General features: G+C 42.6%; 1 protein-coding gene across 2 annotated transcripts in view; it reads left to right on the forward strand.

Moving 5' to 3' along the window:
- Positions 1–21843, forward strand: part of GLB1 (galactosidase beta 1) — an 82173-nt gene that overhangs the window by 31041 nt on the left and 29289 nt on the right. For both annotated transcript variants that reach the window (XM_072726343.1, XM_026016380.2), the window contains exons 6-10: positions 1783–1963; positions 4589–4647; positions 5903–6024; positions 6106–6146; positions 10759–10871. In XM_072726343.1, the coding sequence (XP_072582444.1) occupies positions 1783–1963; positions 4589–4647; positions 5903–6024; positions 6106–6146; positions 10759–10871 (516 nt within the window). The remainder of the gene's footprint in view (positions 1–1782; positions 1964–4588; positions 4648–5902; positions 6025–6105; positions 6147–10758; positions 10872–21843) is intronic.

Consider the following 21843-nt stretch of genomic DNA (forward strand, 5'->3'; position numbering starts at 1 on the left):
CTGGGTCTCCAGGATCGCGCCCTGGGCCAAAGGCAGGTGCTAAACCGCTGCGCCACCCAGGGATCCCATACCCAGACTTTATAGTTTGGTTGTGACTATTGTGAATTTTCTATGGGGGGAAACATTGGCTGTATTTCTCAATGCAGTGCTTCCTTCTCTCAATGTTATACCTCTGAGATTCCTTGATGTATTAGGTAGAGTTGAAGGTCACTTGTTTTGTTGCATTAGAGGAATGTTCCTTAACCTTTATTTCATTGTTACCCCTAAAGAGCCTTAACCTTTATTTCATTGTTACCCCTAAAGAGCCTTAACCTTTATTTCATTGTTACCCCTCCTTAGACATTTTCTTCTGTCTTCCCACGAAATTTTGATACCTCCCACCTACTGTATGTCTCTGCTTTACAGATAAAAAAGAGTAAGCTATTCTTTTCTCCTGTAAGAATCCATTTTGGGGCACCTGGGTGGCTCAGCGGTTGAGCGTCTGCCTTTGGCTCGGGTTGTGATCCCGGGGTCCTGGGATTGAGTCCCACATTGGGCTCCCTGCATGGAGCCTGCTTCTCCCTCTGCCTGTGTCTCTGCCTCTCTTTGTGTCTCAAATGAAGAAATAAATAAAATATTTTAAAAAGAGGAGAATCAATTTTCACTTCCTTGGGCCTGCTGTCCTCCCCCATCAAGAATGCATGCCTCAGAGCAGTCTCCCACCCTCAGGACTTTTGCCATAATTCTTTGTTGTGGAGGCTGACAAATAGGATGTTTAGAAGCATCCCTTGGCCGCTCTACCCACTAGGGTGCCAGCAGCACACCCTCCCCACCCTCCCCGCCCCGGGTTGTGACAACCAAAAATATCCGCAGACATTGTCATACGTTCCCTGGGGGGAAAAATAACCCCTGGTTGAAAACCACTGATGCTATTGAACACAGACTGAACACTGGTGATCAAGTACAAAAGGAGAAACGCCCTGTTTGACAGTAGATCAGTAAGTGATGGTAAATCTTTATCCAGCATTTGCCCTCGTTGTTCCTGTGGACATTTTGCATAATGTGTCAAGGTGCAAAACTAATGCTATACCTGGTGCAAGTAATATGATACCAGTTTTGAGAACAGAGAACAATGACTTTAGGATGTATGTATGTGTGTAAATCTGGAAGACTAAGCCAGGGGGTGCCTGGGTGGCTCAGTGGGTTAAGTGCCTTTGGCTCAGGTCATGATCTCAGGGTCCTGGGATTGGGCCCTGGGATCTGGCTCCTTCCCCTGGGGAGGGGGGGGGGTCTGCTTCTCCCTCTCATGCTCTCTCTCATTCTCTCTCTCTCTCTCTCTCAAATAAATAAGTAAAATCTTAAAAAAAAAAAAAAAAAAAAAAAAAGACTAAGCCAGAATGCTTACAGCACTTATTTCTGGGTAATAGAATTAACACACGATTTTCCTATTTTCTTTGCATTCCCCCCCCCCCCATTTTCTAATATCTTACCATGGGAAGTTCTTAATTATGTGACATTTAAAGTATCTATGATCCAGTACAGAGTAGAACATCACTGCAACCCAAAGGTGACATGGTGCGTTTTGATTTTCCTACTTTGGTGGAGCGGGAAGTAGTAGAAAGTAAATTTTTATGCTGAGTTGCTCTTTGAAAAATGAGCCTTGAGGATCAAGTGTAGGAAATATTTTTGGCAATCTTTGGGCCTTGTCTCACAGATGTTCAGGTATTGTCTGCAAACAAAAGCTTGCATGAGAATGAGTATATTGGGCCCTCCTGATCTCCCTGTCTCTTTTTTAATTTGCAGGTTGAAAATGAATATGGCAGCTACTTTACCTGCGATTATGACTATCTGCGTTTCCTGCAGAAGCTCTTCCACCACCACCTGGGCAATGATGTACTTCTGTTCACCACTGATGGGGCAAATGAAAAGTTTCTGCAGTGTGGGGCTCTGCAGGGCCTCTATGCCACAGTGGACTTTGGACCAGGTTGGTGTTTGTGATCACAGAAAACCCCGCTCAGGCCATGCAGGCATGGGCAGGTAACTCCATCAATCGTTCTGGGCAGCTGGGTTTTAAGGGGGTAAATTGAAAGAGATTTCTCAAACTTTACCAAGTAACAAGTAAAGTGGAATCGTGAATAAAGCGCTCCTCTACTGCACAGATTTTATTTAAGCTGATCTACCCTTTAAGGCAAGAGCTCCATTCTTAGCGCTGGTAAGCTCTCCTGGAGCCCTGTCTCCTAGGGCTGGTGCCAGGAGCTCTGCCTGAAGCAGTTGCCTTTCAGGGCTGTCACCTCAGGTCACCTGCTGGCCGGGTAGTGTGGACCTGTCCGTCCTGGAGTGCAGGGAACTTCCCTACACTTCCGTTCTCTTTCTGTGGAACTCAACACTGTGAACCGTGACGGCCTGCAGGTGGTTTGGTAGGTGCCACATAAGTTGTCTTCCCTGACTGGTTAGTGCTGTGTATGCTGCAGAGGCTCCACACATACAAGTTCTGGGGGCGGACAGCATGGCCAGGAAGCTCCAAGCTGTAATAAATGTTTTGAGAGCAGCTTTCATAAAGGACATGATGCCTACAGGCAGCATGTGCTCCTGTAAAGGATCCTAGATTGGACTTTTTTGCTTGCTTTCTACCTTTCCATGCTATAAAGGACATTATTGGGACAATAGAATTTTTTAAATCAATTCTGTAGATTATGTAATAGGATTGTATCCATGTTAATTTCCTGTTGTTTTTTTTATATAATTGTGTTTATTTAAACACAGGGAGTGTGCACTGGAATATTTAGGGGTCATCATGTCTGCAACTTACTCATAAATGGTTCAGAAAAAAATAAGTGTATTCAGAGAGAGAACCTGATAAAGCAAATGTAGCATAATATTAACAATTTGGGAATCTTGGTTCTTTAGGAGCATGAGTTCTTTGTCCTATTCTCACAACTCTTCTATAAGTTTGAAATTATTTCAAAATAAATGTTAACTCTTCAAGTAGCATAAAGACCCCAATGCCTTCCTGGCTGAGGTATGAGACACTCCACCCACATTGCACACCCAATAGTGGCTTTTTCTTGAGGAGGATGTACCTAGAACTGAAGTTGCATTTTTATTTATGTTTTTTAAGGATTTTATTTATTTATTTGCCAGAGAGCGAGTGAGCACAAGCAAGGGGAGCAGGAGAGGGAGAGGGAGAGGGAGAGGGAGAGGGAGAAGCAGGCTCCCCGCAGAGCAGGGAGCCCAATGTGGGACTCGATCCCAGGCCCTGGAATCATGACCTGAGCCAAAGGCAGACACTTAGCCAACTGAGCTACCCAGGTACCCCATTAAGTTGCATTTTTAAAGAGATTCCTCTACATTGGCAAAAAAGAAGAGAACTGGCTTTAAGTGAATGGAGTGTTTCTAGAAACATAGTGCATTGCTGAGAGCATTAGGTGATGAAATAACTTGTCTACAAAGAGCAGCAAAGGAAGTGGCATGCTGGTTTCCTCCTGCTTTGGCAAGCTTCCCATCACAGTGATGAAGAAGCACAGTATTTTTTGGTTGGGAGAAACATTGTGAAGGTTATTCCAAGTTTGTTGTCAGCACTATGTGAGTGTGGGGTGATTGCACAGTGGCTACAGCACTGGCTTGAAGGATAGACCACTAGAAGGCCCATGTACTCAAGGCAGGTGGGGCTCATGGCAGCTTCATTCATGTATGTGGGATGGAGGCAGTGCCCAGGGTCAGGTCACAGGAGGAAGCTCATGAGAACAGAGGTGAGAGATCTGAATGCCACCTGATGCTTAATAGTGAGACATTTACAGCCATGAAATAAATGAGATTCCACTCCTGATGAGTATGTTCTCTCTTGAAATATGGGCTTACAGAGAGCAAGGGGTTATTTGGAGGTCTTGGCTGCTATCATTTCCACTCTGGGTACCTGTTGTGGGAAGTGGATCGTGAAGCTTGGGGCCAGGGTCTCTCCTGCCCTGGTCAGAGAAATGCTACCCATGGTTGCTCTGTCACTGAAGGAGAGAAGAGGTTCATTCCCTTTAGAAAGGGAAGGGGGAGAAAGAAGACACCAGGAGCAAGCCCACACACAGGCGTCCTGATGACTATTTAAAAAGGGCACATAGCCTGGAATGGCTCATGATGTACAAATTCAGAATCAGAGTATATGCTGTTATTGAGGTGTCAACACCATTAGACCATGTCCTTCCCTTTGCTTTGTTAATTACTGGGCAGTATTGTGCGTGTGGTGCGGCCCAGGCTGCAAAGAAGTGTCTTCAAAGCAAACCCGTCCTATAGGGAACATCTAGCTCCAATGTCCACGTGAAAAGAGAACACAAAACACATGTCCAGGCCGTGGGGAAACTTGGTGGAGCCAAGCCTATGACATGATCTTCAGAGGCAGTGCAGTCAGGAGAGGCCAGGGAGATGCCTCAGGGAGGAAGCAGTGCTCCATGGCCCCTATGCATCGTCAGATGGCTGGCCAGGGTGCAGCCGACAGCTGGCTCAGAGGTGTCCCCACGGGCATGTGGGGGAAGGTGGGGCTTCAGGCTGAAGATCTATGAAGAACTCTTTCTACTTCTTATCATTCCCATGACTGACCTTTTCTCACTCTCATAATTTCCAGGTGCCAACATCACTGCTGCTTTCCAAATCCAGAGAAAGAGCGAGCCCAAAGGACCATTGGTGAGAATTGGGGGTGAAGTGTGGGTTGAGGTGTGGTTGTTTGCACTAAGGGGATAGGTCCTTACTTTTTCTAGCCGTGGGGTCAGCAGCTGATGGGATTGCGGGCGCATTGCCCTCTGTACACAGCCATGCTCTTACTGGAAACTGCGGCCCTGTGCTGGAGTGGAACAGATGGGGACAAATGTGACAGTCCTGCCATGAATCAGGCTGTGCTCTTGCATGCTTCATCCCCTTTGGCCTTGATGGTAACTCTCACAGGTAGTATCATTGACTGCATTTTTGCCAAGGCTCAGAGAATGTGTCACTGACCCAGGGTGGCACAGCTGGTGAGTGGCAGTGCCAGGATCTGAGCTCAGCACTGTGTTTCTTGAGAGCTCCTTGTGACAGAGCTTATCCATCTTTATTGCACTTATGAATCCCACGGGAATCTTGGTAAAATGGAGACTATGACCTACTAGGCCCAAGGTGGGGCCTGAGGTTCTGCATTTCTGACAGGCAGCCAGGTGAGCACAGGCTCTCTGGCATGCTGGACAGGCAGCCCGAAGGAGGAGATGATGACAAAGTCCAGGAAGATCTGTATAGTCCTTCAGCCCTTCGCTCTCTGCTCTTCCCTTCTCTATACTTGCTCCTGTGTTTCTTGGCACAGTTTGAGGGCTGAGGTCCCATGCCTTTTCTTCTTGGTTGGCAGTCTGCATTCACAGACTCTGGATGGAGCTATTTTCGAGACCCTGAGACAAGAAGGCCCCAGAACATGTCCAGATTTCTTCTTTCTTCTCTAGATGAAGGTTGTGGCAACATAATGCTCAAGAGAAACATGAAGTACTTGAGGCCTGCTTTGCTGAGTACTTGGACAGTCCACCTCACTTTAAGCCAACCTGAGATCTGAAAATCTGGATTGATACAAAGGGTGAACTTAGATCTGATCATTTCATTAAAATATTTTGCCACCCAGTTCTTTTGCCCAACAAATTTCCCTGCCTTATTTAAAGTAGGATTTGGCTAACAAAATTTTGTGGCAGGTACAGCTTTTCAGGAATACCTGTATTGTTGGTGCCTAAAAAGTGATTCTGGGCAGTGCTATTACTAGAATCTCTCATTGGTCCTCCAGCTTTGGGTTAGGCAGTAAATGTACAGATACACCGCTCTCCACCCATCCTTCCTTCAGTAGAGTTGGTAAGGTGATGGTTACAGGGAAGTGGCAGCTTCGGAAGGTCATAAATCCATCCTGAGCTCCATGTCCTTTCCTCTTTTTTAGGTGAATTCTGAATTCTATACCGGCTGGTTGGATCATTGGGGCCAGCCACACTCAACAGTGAGGACTGAAGTGGTGGCTTCCTCCCTCCATGATATACTTGCCCGTGGGGCAAATGTGAACTTGTGAGTGCTAATTGCTAGAACAGAGGGTACCCTCCACAGCTGTGGGCTCACAGTGAAATATGTTCTCTTGTTTCCTTGTAGGTACATGTTCATAGGTGGGACCAATTTTGCCTATTGGAATGGTAAGAACAATTTAACATGTGAAAGCATATGCTAGCATGTTTCTGGTGCTTGACTTGGGGGTACAGAGTACCTATAGACAATTTTTATTTTCTATTTTTGTTTACTCCTAAATTTCCTAGTATTATAAAAACTGCCCATATAATTTTTTTATATCATAAAAAAGATTTTTTAAGGAACATAATTTGTACACTTAGAAACATAATTTTTTAAATTTTTTTTTAAGGTTTGCTTAATTTTTTTTAGTACTCTCTACCTCCAGTATGGGACTTAAATTCACAACCCTAAGATCAAGAGTCATACGCTCTTCTGACTGAGCCAGCCAGGCACCCCAGAAACCTTATTGTTTTAAACCAGGTAGCTGGGCAGGTCCCATAGTCTCTGGCGATAGCTTACTTGTTCATGTATTCTGCTGTGATCTTTTTTTTTTAACATTTTGTTTTGTTGAGATATAATTCACATACCACAAAAATCATAATTTTAAAGTGTACAGTTTAGTGGTCACAAAGTTGTGCAACCATTACCAACATCCAATTCCAGAGCATTTTCACTACCCCAAAAAGAAAGACCTTACCAGGGGCAGCTGGGGTGGCTCAGCGGTTTAGCACCGCCTTCAGCCAGGGATAGAGTCTCACGTCAGGCTTCCTGCATGGAGTCTGTTTCTCCCTCCGCCTGTGTCTCTGCCTCTGTGTGTGTGTGTGTGTGTGTGTGTGTGTGTCATGAATAAATAAATAAAATTAAAAAAAAAAAAAAGAAACCCCTTACCAGACAAACTGCCCACTTTCCCTCCTCCCAGCCCTTAGCAACCACTAGTTTGTATTCTCTGTCTTTATGGATTTCCCTATTCTGGACATTTCTTATAAACAGAATCATACTATATGTGATCTTTTGTGATTGGCTTCTGTCATTTAGTGTAATCCTTTCTGGGTCCATCCATGCTGTAGGATGTGTCAGTACTTTATTATTATTTTTTTTTTTTACTGATGAATAATATTCTATTGTGTGGATATATAACATTTTTCTTATCCATTTGTCAATTGCTGGACATTTGAGTTGCTTCCACTTTTTGGCCCTTATAAATAATGTTACTATGAACACTAACATATAAGTATTCATTTGAATCTTCATTTGAGTTCTTCTGGGTATATACCTAAGAACAAAATTGCTGGATCATATGGTATAACTAATCCTATGTTTAGCATTTGAGGAACTGCTGTGGTATTTCCCAAAATGACTGTACCATTTTCAATTCCTATATGGCCTTTCTCTTTTTATATTTTTAATAAGAAAACTTATGACAAAATTCTCTTCCTGACCCTTGATTTTTGCAGACAATCGTGCTATATTAGTTTTTTTCCTCAGGCTCATTGCTCACCCTCTCCACATTTTTCTCTCTGAGTCGTTGAGGACAGCTCTCAATGCTGAGTTTGGGGAACTTAATTTGGGCCTGAGTCTCCTAGGATCTGTCATTGGAAACTACCAGCTTCTAATGAACTGCTCTCTTTTGTGCAGAATGGGATGGGTGAGGAGAAGACTTTGGTACAAGCATTACTGATATTATCACTATTATTAGAGCCAAGAAATGAGATATTGAAAAACTCAAATGTCACTTCTTAAAAGATCATAGTATGCCAGGGCTGCTCTCTGAAGTTTTAGATCATGTCTGTGTGTCCATCTTCTCATTAAAAACAGTTAAGACTTGTGATGCTCTTTTCATTCTGTAGAAAAGGATTCTACCTACCTTCCATTCATGGAATTGTGCCAAGCATCTGATCCAGGAATAAAGACTCATTTCGGGGGGAACTTTACAGTTCATGATATAATTTTTTATCTTGCATTATTTTACTTAAAACAAAACATTCTTCTTTTTAAAAATCTAGATATGTAAAAACAAGCACTCAAAATGGCAGTTGTCCTTTGTCTGTTGCCTTGCTCCTGACCCTGCCATAAACAGTAAAAGTCTCATTTCTGCCTGTTTTCCCATTTCGTCCTCATTGCAGTCTCATCTGTGCCAGAGATTATGGATCTATTTTACAGATAAGAAAAGCAGGGAACAAAAAAGTCTACATTTCCCTTTCAGTTGGCAGGGGACAGGGCTGGCCTGGAACGTGGGCCTTGGAAAGGCTGGTCACTGCCCTTGGATCACCTCTTGCATCCTGAAGCCCCCTGCCCCGGCCCTTCCTGTGCCTGTGGGCCTCTGACCTGCCCTAGTGCTTGGTCTCTTTCGGGAGATGGGGGAGGGCCAGTCTGTGCTTCTTAGCAGCTGCTCCTTGGGCCAGATCCAAGAGGAGAGCAATGAGACAAAAAACAAAAACAAAACAAAACAAAAAAACGCTGACAGGGAGTTCCCTGCCCAGCCTGCCCATAGTAGATGTATCTGCTCATGCAGTCTTGCACACCATACTCTGCCTGTGTGCATCCCAGTCTGCGAGGCATCCTGGAGGGATCCAGGCCACCCTAGACTTCTCCCACCACAATGTGCAGAGTTGAGGAATGGTAAGCCTCACCATGTCTTTGGCCTTCCCACCTCACACTCTACTGTGTTAGATGCCTCAGTTAGCATCCTGTTTCTCTATGATACTGCCCCGTGCTGGTCTGAGGATGCCCAGGGAAAGATTCTGCTGGTAGAAATGGAGCAAAGGCTTCTTTATTTCTCAGTCCATCCTTTAACCCACCAGCCAGCTTCCCTGCCCGGCTTCCCTCGGCCTATGATTTTGTTTCTGGGAGTTCCATTGTTCAGTTCAACTTGGTAACCGCTGATTGCGCTCAGCTCAGGGAAGTGAGGCTGCACCTACCCCCAGAGTGCAGGCAGCCAGTGTGGCACCATGCATATAAATGGGAAGGGGAGTGAGGGAGGCAAGATGACTGCCACATTAGAGCTAGACAAAGGGCCACAAAAGAGGTGAGCTCTTTGCTACAAGGGATGTGGTTTTATTTTTCTTTGCATCTCACAGCAAAGGATGTGCTTTAATGTATGTGCCCCCACTGGCAGGTGGACCTGCTGGCAGGCTGCTGCATCCTGTTAGTAAATAAGAAGGTAAAGGTGATAGGAATGGGTCAGTTCAACTGCTTGAGTGGTACGGGTCTTTCAGAAATGTAGGATTTGTGCAGAGAACTAATGAAACAGAGAAGGGCGGATGAACTGATCTGCAGCCTAACTCCTCTATCAGCTCTACCACCAGTGGGATCACCCAAGGTGGCTCTACCATTGGTGGCCTGGGCCATCAGTCGAAGGAACTTGTTACTACATCACAAGTGAACTATCAGATTTTGTGCCTTATTATACTTAAGAGTTAGATTGGATATAAGAGAATCCTAAAGCAACTTTATTCTCATCCCCTTGCATTGTAAAACACTCTCTAGAGTACAAGAGAAAGGGCTGGCGCAGAGCCTTGCTGGTCCACAGAGGGCAGCACCAGCATTACCTGGGGGCCTGTTAGAAATGCAGAGTCTCGGGTCCCACCACAGAGCTGCCAACTCAGAATCTTGGGGGGCGTGGGGCTTAGGAATCTGCACAAACTCTCCATGTTGCATGGATGACTTTTCTAAGTAGTAGCATAGGATCACTGCCTGCTGTTGCACCCAGTCTCCTACCTGTAAATGTCATCTGTGACAGGGGAAGGGGCCTCTGCTCTAGACTGTGCCCCTTGAACAATAATTGCCAAGCCATCTACTTTTCTAGTCTTTTCTGGCATCATTTATCAGTCTCTGTTGTGGATTTCATTCCCTGGGAAACAGACTGAGATTACCCAGCAGGAAGCTTATTGGGGCCAGTCCCAGGAGCAGCACCTTTAAAGAATGTTGGAGACAGCCCTAGGCAGAAGAAGAAGCTGAGGAATGAGGCAGCTCTGAAGGTGGCCCAGCTGGTTCTAGAGAGAGCTCTGTAGCTGGGACAGCCAGGGACTGGGTTTTTGAGCACCCCTTGGCCAGTTATTGGATATGGGCTATCCCTGGAGGGCATAACCTTGGCAAGGCCACCCTGCAGAGGCCTGTAAGCAGAGGGATGTGTGTGAGAGCCATCAGCAGTTAACCCTCCCAGCAGCTGGGGGGTGAGGACATGACTTGCTCATGAAGAGTTGTGAGAGGACACCACAGCACCCTTGATTCTGCAGACCTTACAGAGACCTTAGTCTGTGTCTGCAGCCATCTCCTGCTTTGTGTGTTCCCATAACTCCTCGGTTGTGTTCTGCTGATCCTTGGTCCGAGGACATGAAAATGATCACAGACTTTGGGGTTATTGGGCAGAGGTGTGGGTCATACCAGAAGCCCTGCCACTACTGGTTGTGAGACACAGCTGGTTTCATGGGAGCTTCGGCTTCCCTGCTGGTTCAGTGGTGGTGATATCTGCTGGGGTCCCAGCTAAGAGCTCTTGCTGAGCGAATGGGTGGAGACAGTGCCTTATGGACTGTCAGGTGCTTGGCGAGGGCCACTTGCAGGAAGAAACTCATCTCTCTAAACTTTGACTCCTCGGGGCCACCTCTGGTGTCATCTGACAATTGCTTCTTAATGTGTCTTTTATTTTTTCCCTCCACAACCCTAAGCCCGAAAATCCCAAAGAACTTGTCCCAGGGGAAGGGCTTCGGGAGTCACTCATGGCATGTTTTTGTCTTCTAGGGGCCAACATGCCCTACCAAGCACAGCCCACCAGTTACGACTATGATGCCCCACTGAGTGAGGCAGGGGACCTCACTGAGAAGTATTTTGCTCTGCGAGAAGTTATTCAGAAGGTGGGTGCTTGGTATGGGCTGCAGTGGGCTGGTCTTGGACAGAGCCTGCTTTGGACCTGTTGTGCTCTGTCAGTGACTCCTTGGTGTTTAAAAGGACATACTGAAGGGAGGCATCAGATGGCCTGGCCTTGAATCTTGGCCGCCACTGATAAAGCCACTAGTCTATTCATTGTAAAACTGGAACCATAGCACCTCATTGCATTATAAGGATCAAGAAGAATATATCCATAAGGCATCCAGTATAGACTGACACATGTATTGTGCAGCAAGTGGTAGCCATTACAATTATTTCTAATAAAGGTAAGAAAATGCATGTCCACATACATAGCTAAAGTATGTAGGAGAGAAAATCCATGGGCTTTTGAGAAGCATGGTGCAAAGGTGAGCTGTCAGCAATATTTCATTTTTTTATTTGGGGCGAGTAATTGCTGTTTCCTTTTGGCCTGGAAGCAGAACTGCTCAGTCCTACTAATGTGACCTTTTGAGGCATCTACAGCACCCAGGTGGGGTTTCCTGTCTCTGCTGTGGGTGAAAAAAAAACAACCCACAATTTTTCTGCTCAGTCACCTGAGTTTTGAAGTTAAAAAACAAAGATTTTTCTGCCTATAAATGGTATGGATATTTTTTTGTTTTAAGTATGCCTTAGTCTCAATTTAAGCCCAACTGTTAAATTATGAAATATTTTAAGAATACTGAAAAATATGATCACTACATAACTACTCATAGATTTTGTCCATTTCATCTCAGTTGTCCATTTCATTTAAATTTACTATGTGTTTCATCTAATTTCTAGTGATGACTCCCAAGTTCTCTCTTGTATGTTTGTTCTGTTTCAAAGGTCTCTGTTCCTATCTTTGGTGTTTCCTTCCTTTATCTGAAACTTAGCTTTGTGACCCAGCCTTTCTTCTTCCGTAATGTAACTAGTTAAGGTTATGCATTTAAGTACCTCTATAACTCCATCTCCTAAGCGTTGATATATTTATTATAGTTTGCTTCTAGTAATACCTATTTGGATTTCTCTTTGGCCTAGAGATATTCTGAAGTAGCACAAAGTAGTGATTATTAAACCTAAGTATTTTTTTTAGTTTGCTGGTTTCTAACATATTTGCCTTCTGGGTAGAGAATGTGCTTTGTATGATACCAGTCCCTTGAAAGGTGTCGAACCCAGTCCTCAAGCCCGGCATGTATCAAAATGAATGAATGTTCTGTGCATTCTTGAAAAGGCTGTATGTTTTATAATTGTTGGCTGTAATCTATGTACGTGATCCTTAGATTGAGCTTATTCATTCTGTTGATACTTGTACTGTTGATATCTTTGATAACCTTCCTGGCTTTTTGTCAGTTTATTCTGTCATTTATTGAAAGAATCATGTTTATATATTTCTCTATAGTTGTGTCTGTTGTTTTTTTTAAAGATTTTATTTATTTGAGAGAAAGAGAATAAGAGAGCATAAGCAGGTGGGGTAGCAGAGGGACTGTCCGCCGAGCAGGGAGCCCAGCACGGGGCTTGATCCCAGGACCTGGAGATATAACCTGAGCCAAAGGCAGACACCTAACTGACTGAGCCACCCAGGCACCCCTAGTTGTGTCAGTTTGGAGACCTGTTATTAGGTATGCAAACTGAGGATTAAATTCTTCAGTGTCATTGATTTAGTGTCATTATGTGGTAACCCTGTATCTCTAATAATGTTTTTTATCTTAAAGTCTTTTTTGTCTGATATTAATAAAGCTTATCTTGCATTATTTTGGTTAATATTTACCTGGTGTATGTTTTACGATACCTTAATTTCCATCTTTCAATATCTTTTATTTTAACATATCCCTTGTTAACAAGATATAACGATCTTTGAAAAATCTAGTTTGAGCATTTTTTTTTCTAACTGGTGCATTCATTCATTCTCATTCATAATGATTCTTGATATACACATCAATTAATTTGAGCTATCTTATTTTATAATAATCTATTTGTCCACCTTTTCCATTCTGTCTTCCCTTGATTACGTTCTGAGTCTTTTTTTTTTTTTCTTATTTTTCTCTCTCCCTGTCCCCTCTGCATCCTCCTCCCAGTTTAGAAGTTATTCATTTTATTTCTGTTCTTTTAGGGGTTGCCTACTAAAGTATAAAATATGTACCCCCCAAAAGCACAACTCAGAAGTACCCTACTCAGTAAATTTATACAAAGTAAAAACACCCCTGCAACCAACATATAGCATCCCAGAAGCCATGCTCATGTTCCTTTGTAGTCATGAACCTTCTATCCCCAGAGCTAACCACTATTCTGACCTCTGTCACCATAAGTCAGTTTTTTTATTTATTTTTTTTTAATTTTTTTTTTAATTTTTATTTATTTATGATAGTCATACAGAGAGAAAGAGAGGCAGAGACACAGGCAGAGGGAGAAGCAGGCTCCATGCACCGGGAGCCTGATGTGGGATTCGATCCCGGGTCTCCAGGATCGCGCCCTGGGCCAAAGGCAGGCGCCAAACCGCTGCGCCACCCAGGGATCCCACCATAAGTCAGTTTTGCTTGTTTTTTTGACTTATATAAATGGGTTCATACAGTATGCTCACCTTTATGCCCAGCTCTCAAAAAACTTTAACATTCTTTTTTAACTTATAATAATTTAAAAATTAATCAATACAACCACACAAAACTTTATCTCACATTAACCCTAGTTGCATCCCTCTTGATTCTTATGTTATTAATGTCATGTAGTTTAGTTCTCTTAGGTTTAGAGTTCGTGCACTTCAATTCTTTCTTTAAAAAAACTCTACAAGGCGTTGTTATAATTGTTTCCAACTATTTGACTTGAACCACATTATTTATTCGTGGGTAATTCCATAAATATTTAGCAAGTTCTTTCTATATGCCAGGTATGGTTTTAGCTGCTTGGTACATATAAGGCCTCCTTGAGAAGGTGAAGCTGGAGTGAAGAGTTTAAGGTGGTAGGATAGCCATATGGGACATCCAGGGCAAGAGCATTCAAACAGAAGGTCACCAGTGGAAAGGTGGGCATGTGCATGGCATTTTAAAGAAATAATAAGGATGCAAGTGTGGCTGGAGCCTACTAAGCAAAGGGGAAAGTGGTAGGAGATGAGGCCAGAGAGATAATGGGGAACTGATCCCATAGGGCCTTATGGGCCTTTGTAAGACTTTGGCTTTGACTGAGTGAAATGGAGATCCACTGTAGAGTTAACAGAGCTGTTAAAGGATTACTCAGCCTGCTGTTGAGACTAGACTCTGGGAGACAAGGATAGAACAGGAAAACCAATTAAAAGGCTTTTGCAACCATTTAGGTGAGACAGGATTGGACCAGTTCAAGGATAGCTGTAGAAAACGTTCTTGAAATGGAACTAGTTGGTCAGTGTTGCTTACCTCTGACATTCTGATAGATGTTACCAAATGGCCCTTCAGTGAAATTGTATTGGTTGAGTCTTTTCCCCACACTTTTACTGATACTGTGAATTATCAGACTTTTTGACCTTGCCATTTGATAGGTATAAAGAATTATTTTAAAAGAAAGCACTGTATTTCTTTAGTGATGAGTACTAGAGTTGTACGCTTTATCATGTATAAATTGTCCATTCATGTTTCTTTTTCTATGAACTACTTATGCCGAGTCTTTCACAATTTCTCTGTTTGCCTATTTGTCTTCTCTGTAATTTGCAAGAGTTCTATTATTATGGCATTTTTAACAGTTTTAGGAGTTTCTTCATTGTTTTTTTCTGTAAAAAACAATCCTGAATCTACGTAGTCAAATGTATCACTTTTTTCCTTCATGGCTGCTTCCCTAGTCTAGTAGTGTCAATAAATTCCTGTGGAGTGCCTAAAATGTTGTGATTTCATATTTTACACTGAAATATTGATGTACATAGAATTGTTGTTTTTGCTGTTGGGACTGAGGTAGGGATTTAGTTTTATTCATCTCTTAGATTACGAGAGACCTTTAACTGTCCCCAGGGCCTGTTTTGCTCCCTGATCTCTTTCCATTGAAAATAATCACTGCTATAGTCTCACCTTAAGAGAACATTCACCAAGAACATTAATACTCTTCCATATGCCCTGTTAAGCCACATAAGGAAAGTGATGTATTCATATATGTATTTCAGAAAGGGTGTTGGATAAGGCAACAAAAATGAATATGTATTTATTGTTTTTAGTAATCTCTACACCCAGTGTGAGGCTTAGTCTCACAACCCCAAGATCAAGAGTCACAGGTTCCCCTGGTGGGCCAGCCAGGCACCCCCAGGTGTGTATTTAAATGAGTAAAAAAAAAAAAATGCAAATTTAAAATTTTTAAAGATTAAAGTAATCATGAACATCACAAAGCTTAAAGCATATTTTGGCTTTATTAACTGAAATATATCTGCTATCCCTCTTTTTTTACATTCTTTTGGCTCAATGCTGTTTTTTGTCTCTGTTATATTTGTAATCTTTTTCTCTAAAGAGAACAGAAATCTTTCTCTTCGGTGTGGCTGATTGAACTTTGTTTTTTAGTATGTATTAAAGGTTTAGAAAACAGAAAATTTCCCAGTTTGTTACTGATAATGCTATTAAATGGTTAGAATTGTTATCAAAATTGGGGCAGTCTCTCTCCAGTTCCTTCATACATGAGCTGCAGTATTCAGAAGAAATTTCTACAGACAGATTCTGGCCACATACATTTGAAACCTTGTGTCTCCTCAAGAACCCCCATACTTCTGAGACTGGGTGCCTCAGAGCACCATCAAGTGATATACAAGTGAGTCAGTATGTTGGATATTAGGCATAATCTGTTACCAATAATTTACCTATCCATAGAAATAACAATGAAATATGTAGATATATTCTACACCCAGATTAAATAAATCACCCCAGCTCTCCTTTGGTTGAATTCCAAGAATGCCTATAGCAGCTCCAAAGTCTCCTGACATAAGAGGGCTATGTGATACAGAGAAGCTGGAGCAGAAGGAGACAAGGGTTTTAGCCTGTTGTGGTTAAATTATTATATTACTTCTGCAGATTTTATCTGTGACCATGTGAATGCACTGGTAGGACTCTCCCTTGGGACATTTCTGGACGCAGAACATGAGCTAGGAGGCTGCTGCTGTAACCAAGGAATGAAATGATGGCAGGGGCAGGAGGGAATGGAGAAGAAGTCAGAGATTTGAAGAGTCTTTAGGAAGTAAATCAGTAGAATTCAGCAACTGACTACCTGTGGATGTGAGGAACTATGAAGAGTTGTGGATTTGTCCAGGTTACAGCCTAGGATGGGTAACTGGATGGGTGTTATGGTCAGTGGCCAAGATAGAGGATTACAGAGAAGCCACAGGCTGGGAAGGGAGAGGGGAAGTAACTTCTGTTCTAGATTTGTTCAGCTTCAGATGCCTTTGGTAACATCTGGATGAAGGTATCTATCCAACAAGCACCTCACTTAAGAGGGAGAAACTCTAGGAAAAATCCATTAGGATAAGTCATCAGTGGAAGTGGAGGCTGGAACCCAGGGAAGGTTCAGATTGCCCATGGAGAGCTGAGTGAGAAGGGCAGCGAGCCAAGCAAAGACAAACCCAGGGGATCCCAAGTGTTTAACCAATGAGTACAATAAAATGAACCCATAACAGAAATAGTCTTGAGAAATGTTCCCTTCTCTTTTTTGGTATTTTAGGTTTGAGAGAGAGAGAGAAATGAACAACTTTAAAAGTGGGCTTATTTATTTATTTATTTATTTATTTATTTATTTATTTTTATGATAGCCACAGAGAGAGAGGCAGAGACATAGGCAGAGGGAGAAGCAGGCTCCATGCACCGGGAGCCCGACGTGGGATTCGATCCCGGGTCTCCAGGATCGCGCCCTGGGCCAAAGGCAGGTGCTAAACCGCTGCGCCACCCAGGGATCCCCAAGTGGGCTCTTTCTTATGAAACTTTGTAGATGTTCAGTTACGTGGTTTATTAAATGATATTCAAAATATTTGCTTAAAAAATATTTGCTTCAGGGCGCTTGCGTGACTCAGTTGGTTAAGCATCTGCCTTCAGCTCAGGTCATGATCTCAGGGTCCTGGGATAGAGCCCCTTGTCAGGCTCCCTGCTCAGCAGAAAGTCTGCTTCTCCCTCTGCCCTTCCCCCTGCTTTCTCACTCTCTTTCTCAAATAAATAAGTAAATAAAATTTTCGAAATATTTGCTTGCATTGAGGAAAGGAATGGTATCATAAACGCCCCATAAATAGCTCTTCCTGCCTCTTTATTTACCAAAAACTTAAAAAGTTGGAATGGCTCTCTTCTTTAATCTGTTTCAAGAGTAAGTTGGATGTCAGTGGACAATATCTTTCACTGACATGGCTCCCAGGGATAACAGTTTCCCATTAAGCTACACAGACCTGTGCTCAGTGATGAAGGCTGCAGGTGGCCCTTTGCATGTGATTCTTTAAAGCATGACAAAGCTCATGACATTTGCATTTTCTAAGATATTCTCTTTGGTGTGGGTAAAACTGAACCAGGCATGGTTAACACTTTGACCTCGAGGATGAACCATAAGACTGTAGGACAGCACCCTACTCCTCCCTACCAATTCCTGAGAGGGGCAGTGGTGAGTTTATTTTTATATTCTTTCGAGTGAATTTAAGACCCATTTTTTAGGAGTATTTTATAGTTCTTCAGAGGAATTCTATCAAAGATAGAAAGTTCTGGGGCACCTGGGTGGCTCAGTGGTTAAACATCTGCCTTGGCTCAGGTCATGATCCCAGGGTCCTGGGATCGAGTCCTGCATCAGGTTCCCCACAGGGAGTCTGCTTCTCCCTCTGCCTATGTCTCTGCCTCTTTTCTGTGTGTCTCTCATGAATACATAAATAAAATCTTAAAAAAAAAAAAAAGGATAAAAAGCCCAGCTGGCTTTTTGGAGATGGGTCATTTTATAGAAATTAACCAAGTTGTATGTTGAGGACTGGGATAATTGGAGCGAATCTTAGGATTTCCTGAGGGGGGCATTGGAGCTGGGTGGGCACTAGAAATGTGAATATGGCCACAGTGCCCTTTAGTACTACAAAGCTTAAGGAAGGTGGTGCCTCATTTGGTTAAGCATTGGACTCTTGATTTCAGCTCTGATTGTGGTGAGATCCAGCCCCACATTGTGTTCCGTTCTCACTGTGGAACCTGCTTGAGATTCTCTCTCCTTCTCTCCATCCCCGCAACTCACATTTGCACTCACACACTAAATAAACAAACAAACAAATAAATAAATAAAAATAAAATAAATCTTAAAAGAAAAAAAAGGCTTAATGAAGTTTGAAACTTGACCAAAGACCAGACTACACTGGCCAATTGATTGTCCTTCTTAGTTTATGGATAGAATTACATTAGCTCAGTTAGTAGATGCAAGTGGACTCTTGCTGATCCATGGTGCTTGAGGAAACAGTGTTTCATGTTTGGTAATTAAAGAGGAAAAAGTGAATATAATGTAACAAACGTAAGACTTTAAAACATTGCCTGCACTCTTGTGGCACTAGTCTTTTCCTTCCCTGCATAGTTGGCTTTTCTAGTCTGTCTTCCAGAGTGAATTCTCTAAAATGTCCATCTGTCTGATCAGGATGCCTTCCATGACCTGGTCTCCTATTTCCCTCAAACCTCATTTTTTTTTCAATTCTCCCTTTCCTATATGCTACTCTCTGGCCCTAAAATGAAGGTACATAAAATTCCATGAATGGGACAGCACTGTTGATACCTCCTGGCTGCTGCACATAATGTTCCCTCTGCCATATTCCATCTGGAACATGAGAACATACCTCAGTTACATTCTCTGGGGGAGTTGCCTTTGATCTATCTCTCTGCAGAGTTAGTCACATTTTGTTTTCTTCCACTGCCTTACAGTGTGGAAATCTTGAACACTCTATTTCCAGTAGTGTGTTGATACTATTTGTTACACACACATTTCTCGTGATCTGGACTAAGAGCTGTTTATATCCCCAGTACTAAACATTGGACCTGACACAAAGTACTTTCTTAATAAGAATTTGTTAAGAGAATGAATAAAAACATTAGAGATCTTGGGGAAAGAAAGGTTGGTCACCATTGAATCTATTGGATTAGATTGGGAAAAGAGCAGCTTCCTGTGTTAAATTTGTCCAGCTAAATAGACAAGATAAGGAGCAATATTTAGATTGGTTTGAAAGCTATGATTAAAGCACAAATTATTACGGAGAAATAGATGTTCTGAGATACAGTGTTTTGAAATATTCATCTATTTTCTGAAACATTGAATTAGTTGGATGGAAGATTAGGATTTTACTCTAAGATAACCAATGAAAAAAATCACTAAACTTATTTAAGAAGAAAAGACCAAAGATTGGAACAGACAGATGGAAACTTATTACCATTATTATGATGAGCTCATACCACTGACTTAAAAAAATCAAGATCCAAACAGACAGTTGGGTGGAAGGCATAAACAAGTAGAGACAGTTGGTAGAAACCTTGGTATATGCTATTTTTTTTTAAGATTTTCTTTATTTAAGAGACAGAGAACACGAGCCAGGAGGAGGAGCAGAGGGAGAGGGAAGAGCAGGCTCCCCCCTAAGCAGGGACCCTGATGCGGGGCTCAATCCCAGCCCTGAGATCATGACCTGAGCCAAAGGCAGATGCTTAACTGACTGAGCCCCCCAAATGCCCCCTGGTATATACTACATTAAGACTCATATAAAATGCTCCTATCATTTGACCTAGTAACTCTTCACTTGGGGCTTTATTAAAAAGATTTTTTTTAAGCAAGTAATGCTAGAGACATAAAGTTGTTCGTTGCAACATTATTCATAATATCAAAAATTAGAAATGATCTAACTCCTAATATTGAAAGGATAGTCATGTCCATTTGAATACAATAAGCAATAAATAAAATTAGTATTGATATTTGGTCACACCAGACGTACTTTTGGTAAGTAGCAGTAGCAAATTACAAAACTATCTCCAACCTAACATGGTATATGTGCATAAGGGGAGGGTCCAGGAGGAAAACTGGAAGAGAAAAGGATTTGTGGGATGTTTTTGTCTTTGGAATTATGTTTAATTAATAGAGGACTTTTTAAAAAAAGATTTTATTTATTTGAGAGAAAGAGACAGAGCACAAGTACAGGAAGGGGCAGAGGGAGACGGAGGAGCAGGCTCCTGCCTAAGCAGGTAGCCTGATGCAGGGCTAGATCCCAGGACCCTGAGACCATGACTCGAGCTGAAGGCAGACACTTAACTGACTGAGCCGCCCAGGCACCCCTAGAAGACACTTTCTGTTGTACTATTGTTGTATGATAAAGGAGGTCAGATGAAGCTGTAGAGACAACAGTAGACTGAGAGGAACCCAGCTCACTCCTTCACTCTCGTGATAATCTTGAGCAAGTTCCTCTCAGTCTCACCTCTGAAAAGGAAATATAATACTGGCTTTGAGGGCCTATGGGAGTAGCAAAGGAGATGACAACACAGGCAGAGAAGCACTTCATCAATGTTAGGTGAATGAAGGTTAAAGAAGAATGTTTGTGCAGTGACTTTTTCTTCCAATGTGTCAGACAACATTGAGGCGCTAGTTCCGCTGGAATCCACTTTGACTTTCGGAGTTCGATATGGTCACTGCTATGTGCAGGTGAATAGGGAACCTCAGAAACAAATCAGATGACTCTCAGGTCCCCTCTATGGATTTGTGTTTTCTGCTTTTCTTGACCAGAAGGTGAGGTGGAGGAGGAAGACGTGGGTAAACTGCCAAAGGAGAGTGAATGTGTTCTAGGACTGAAGGCAAAGCTGGAAGAGAACTCACATTTTAACTGTCTGAGATCAGCAGGAATAACTCTTTGGCCTCACATTCACTTTAATATGAATCATGAAGATCATTTTAATGTACTCTTTTAAAAATTTAACAGAAATATCAATTCATAGAATATTAGAAATATAAAGGACTCCCTGTTCAAGATGGCTGATTGAGGAAGTAGCATGAGAACTCTGGGTCCCCAGTGAGTGTGAAAGGAAGTTATAGAAATAGGTAACAGAGTGTAGACTGCCCTTAAAGAACCCCAGACAGCCAGGGTCCTGGAAATGTATGTGTGACAAGAGACAGAATGAAACAGCTGAAGGGATCCCTGGGTGGCGCAGCAGTTTGGCGCCTGCCTTTGGCCCAGGGCGCGATCCTGGAGACCTGGGATCGAATCCCACGTCGGGCTCCCGGTGCATGGAGCCTGCTTCTCCCTCTGCCTGTGTCTCTGCCTCTCTCTCTCTCTCTCTCTCTCTATGTGACTATCATAAATAAATAAAAATTAAAAAAATATATAGACACATTATGTGGACGTAATTTGTCTATATTTAAAAAAAAGAAAAGAAAAGAAACAGAGCTGAAAATGGGAAGGCTAATGAAACTCTACATATTCCCATCAGGTCCTCCGCTCTACCACTCCTCTTACAAATATACTGTCTATCAGGGAAACATCTTTTCAACAGTCAGAAAATCAGAATTTAAAAAAAAAAGTGTGCAGCCTGAAGGAAGAGACCCTACATATTTTGTGTTACTCCTTCCCAAATCACCCCAAAACAAGGTTCCCCACTGGACAAGCCTTGCGCCTGTACACAGAGCAGGACTGTCATAAAGAGGATGGTTATCAAATGCTGGTATGTCTTTTGCATTACCATTAAATATAAATGGACAGCCAAGGGTGGCCAGATGTTTGAGGACATCCATAAAACCTGTAAAGGGGAAAAAGGAAGACAAAAATGAAATAAACAGAAAAATAACCAAAATACAACAGGGAATTCAGGGACAGAAATGAAAGATCTTAAGCAAAACAAAGCACACTCTCTCAAATTTATAACTTTAAGAGACATTTGAAAAGATGCTTTTTGGGGGGAATCCCTGGGTGGCTCAGAGGTTTAGCACCTGCCTTCCGCCCAGGGCCTGATCCTGGAGTCCTGGGATCAAGTCCCACATCAGGCTCCCTGCATGGAGCCTGCTTCTCCCTCTGCCTGTGTCTCTGCC

This window comes from Vulpes vulpes, chromosome 11, assembly GCF_048418805.1.
Source record: "Vulpes vulpes isolate BD-2025 chromosome 11, VulVul3, whole genome shotgun sequence".
In the NCBI taxonomy this organism is placed as follows: Eukaryota; Metazoa; Chordata; class Mammalia; order Carnivora; family Canidae; genus Vulpes; species Vulpes vulpes.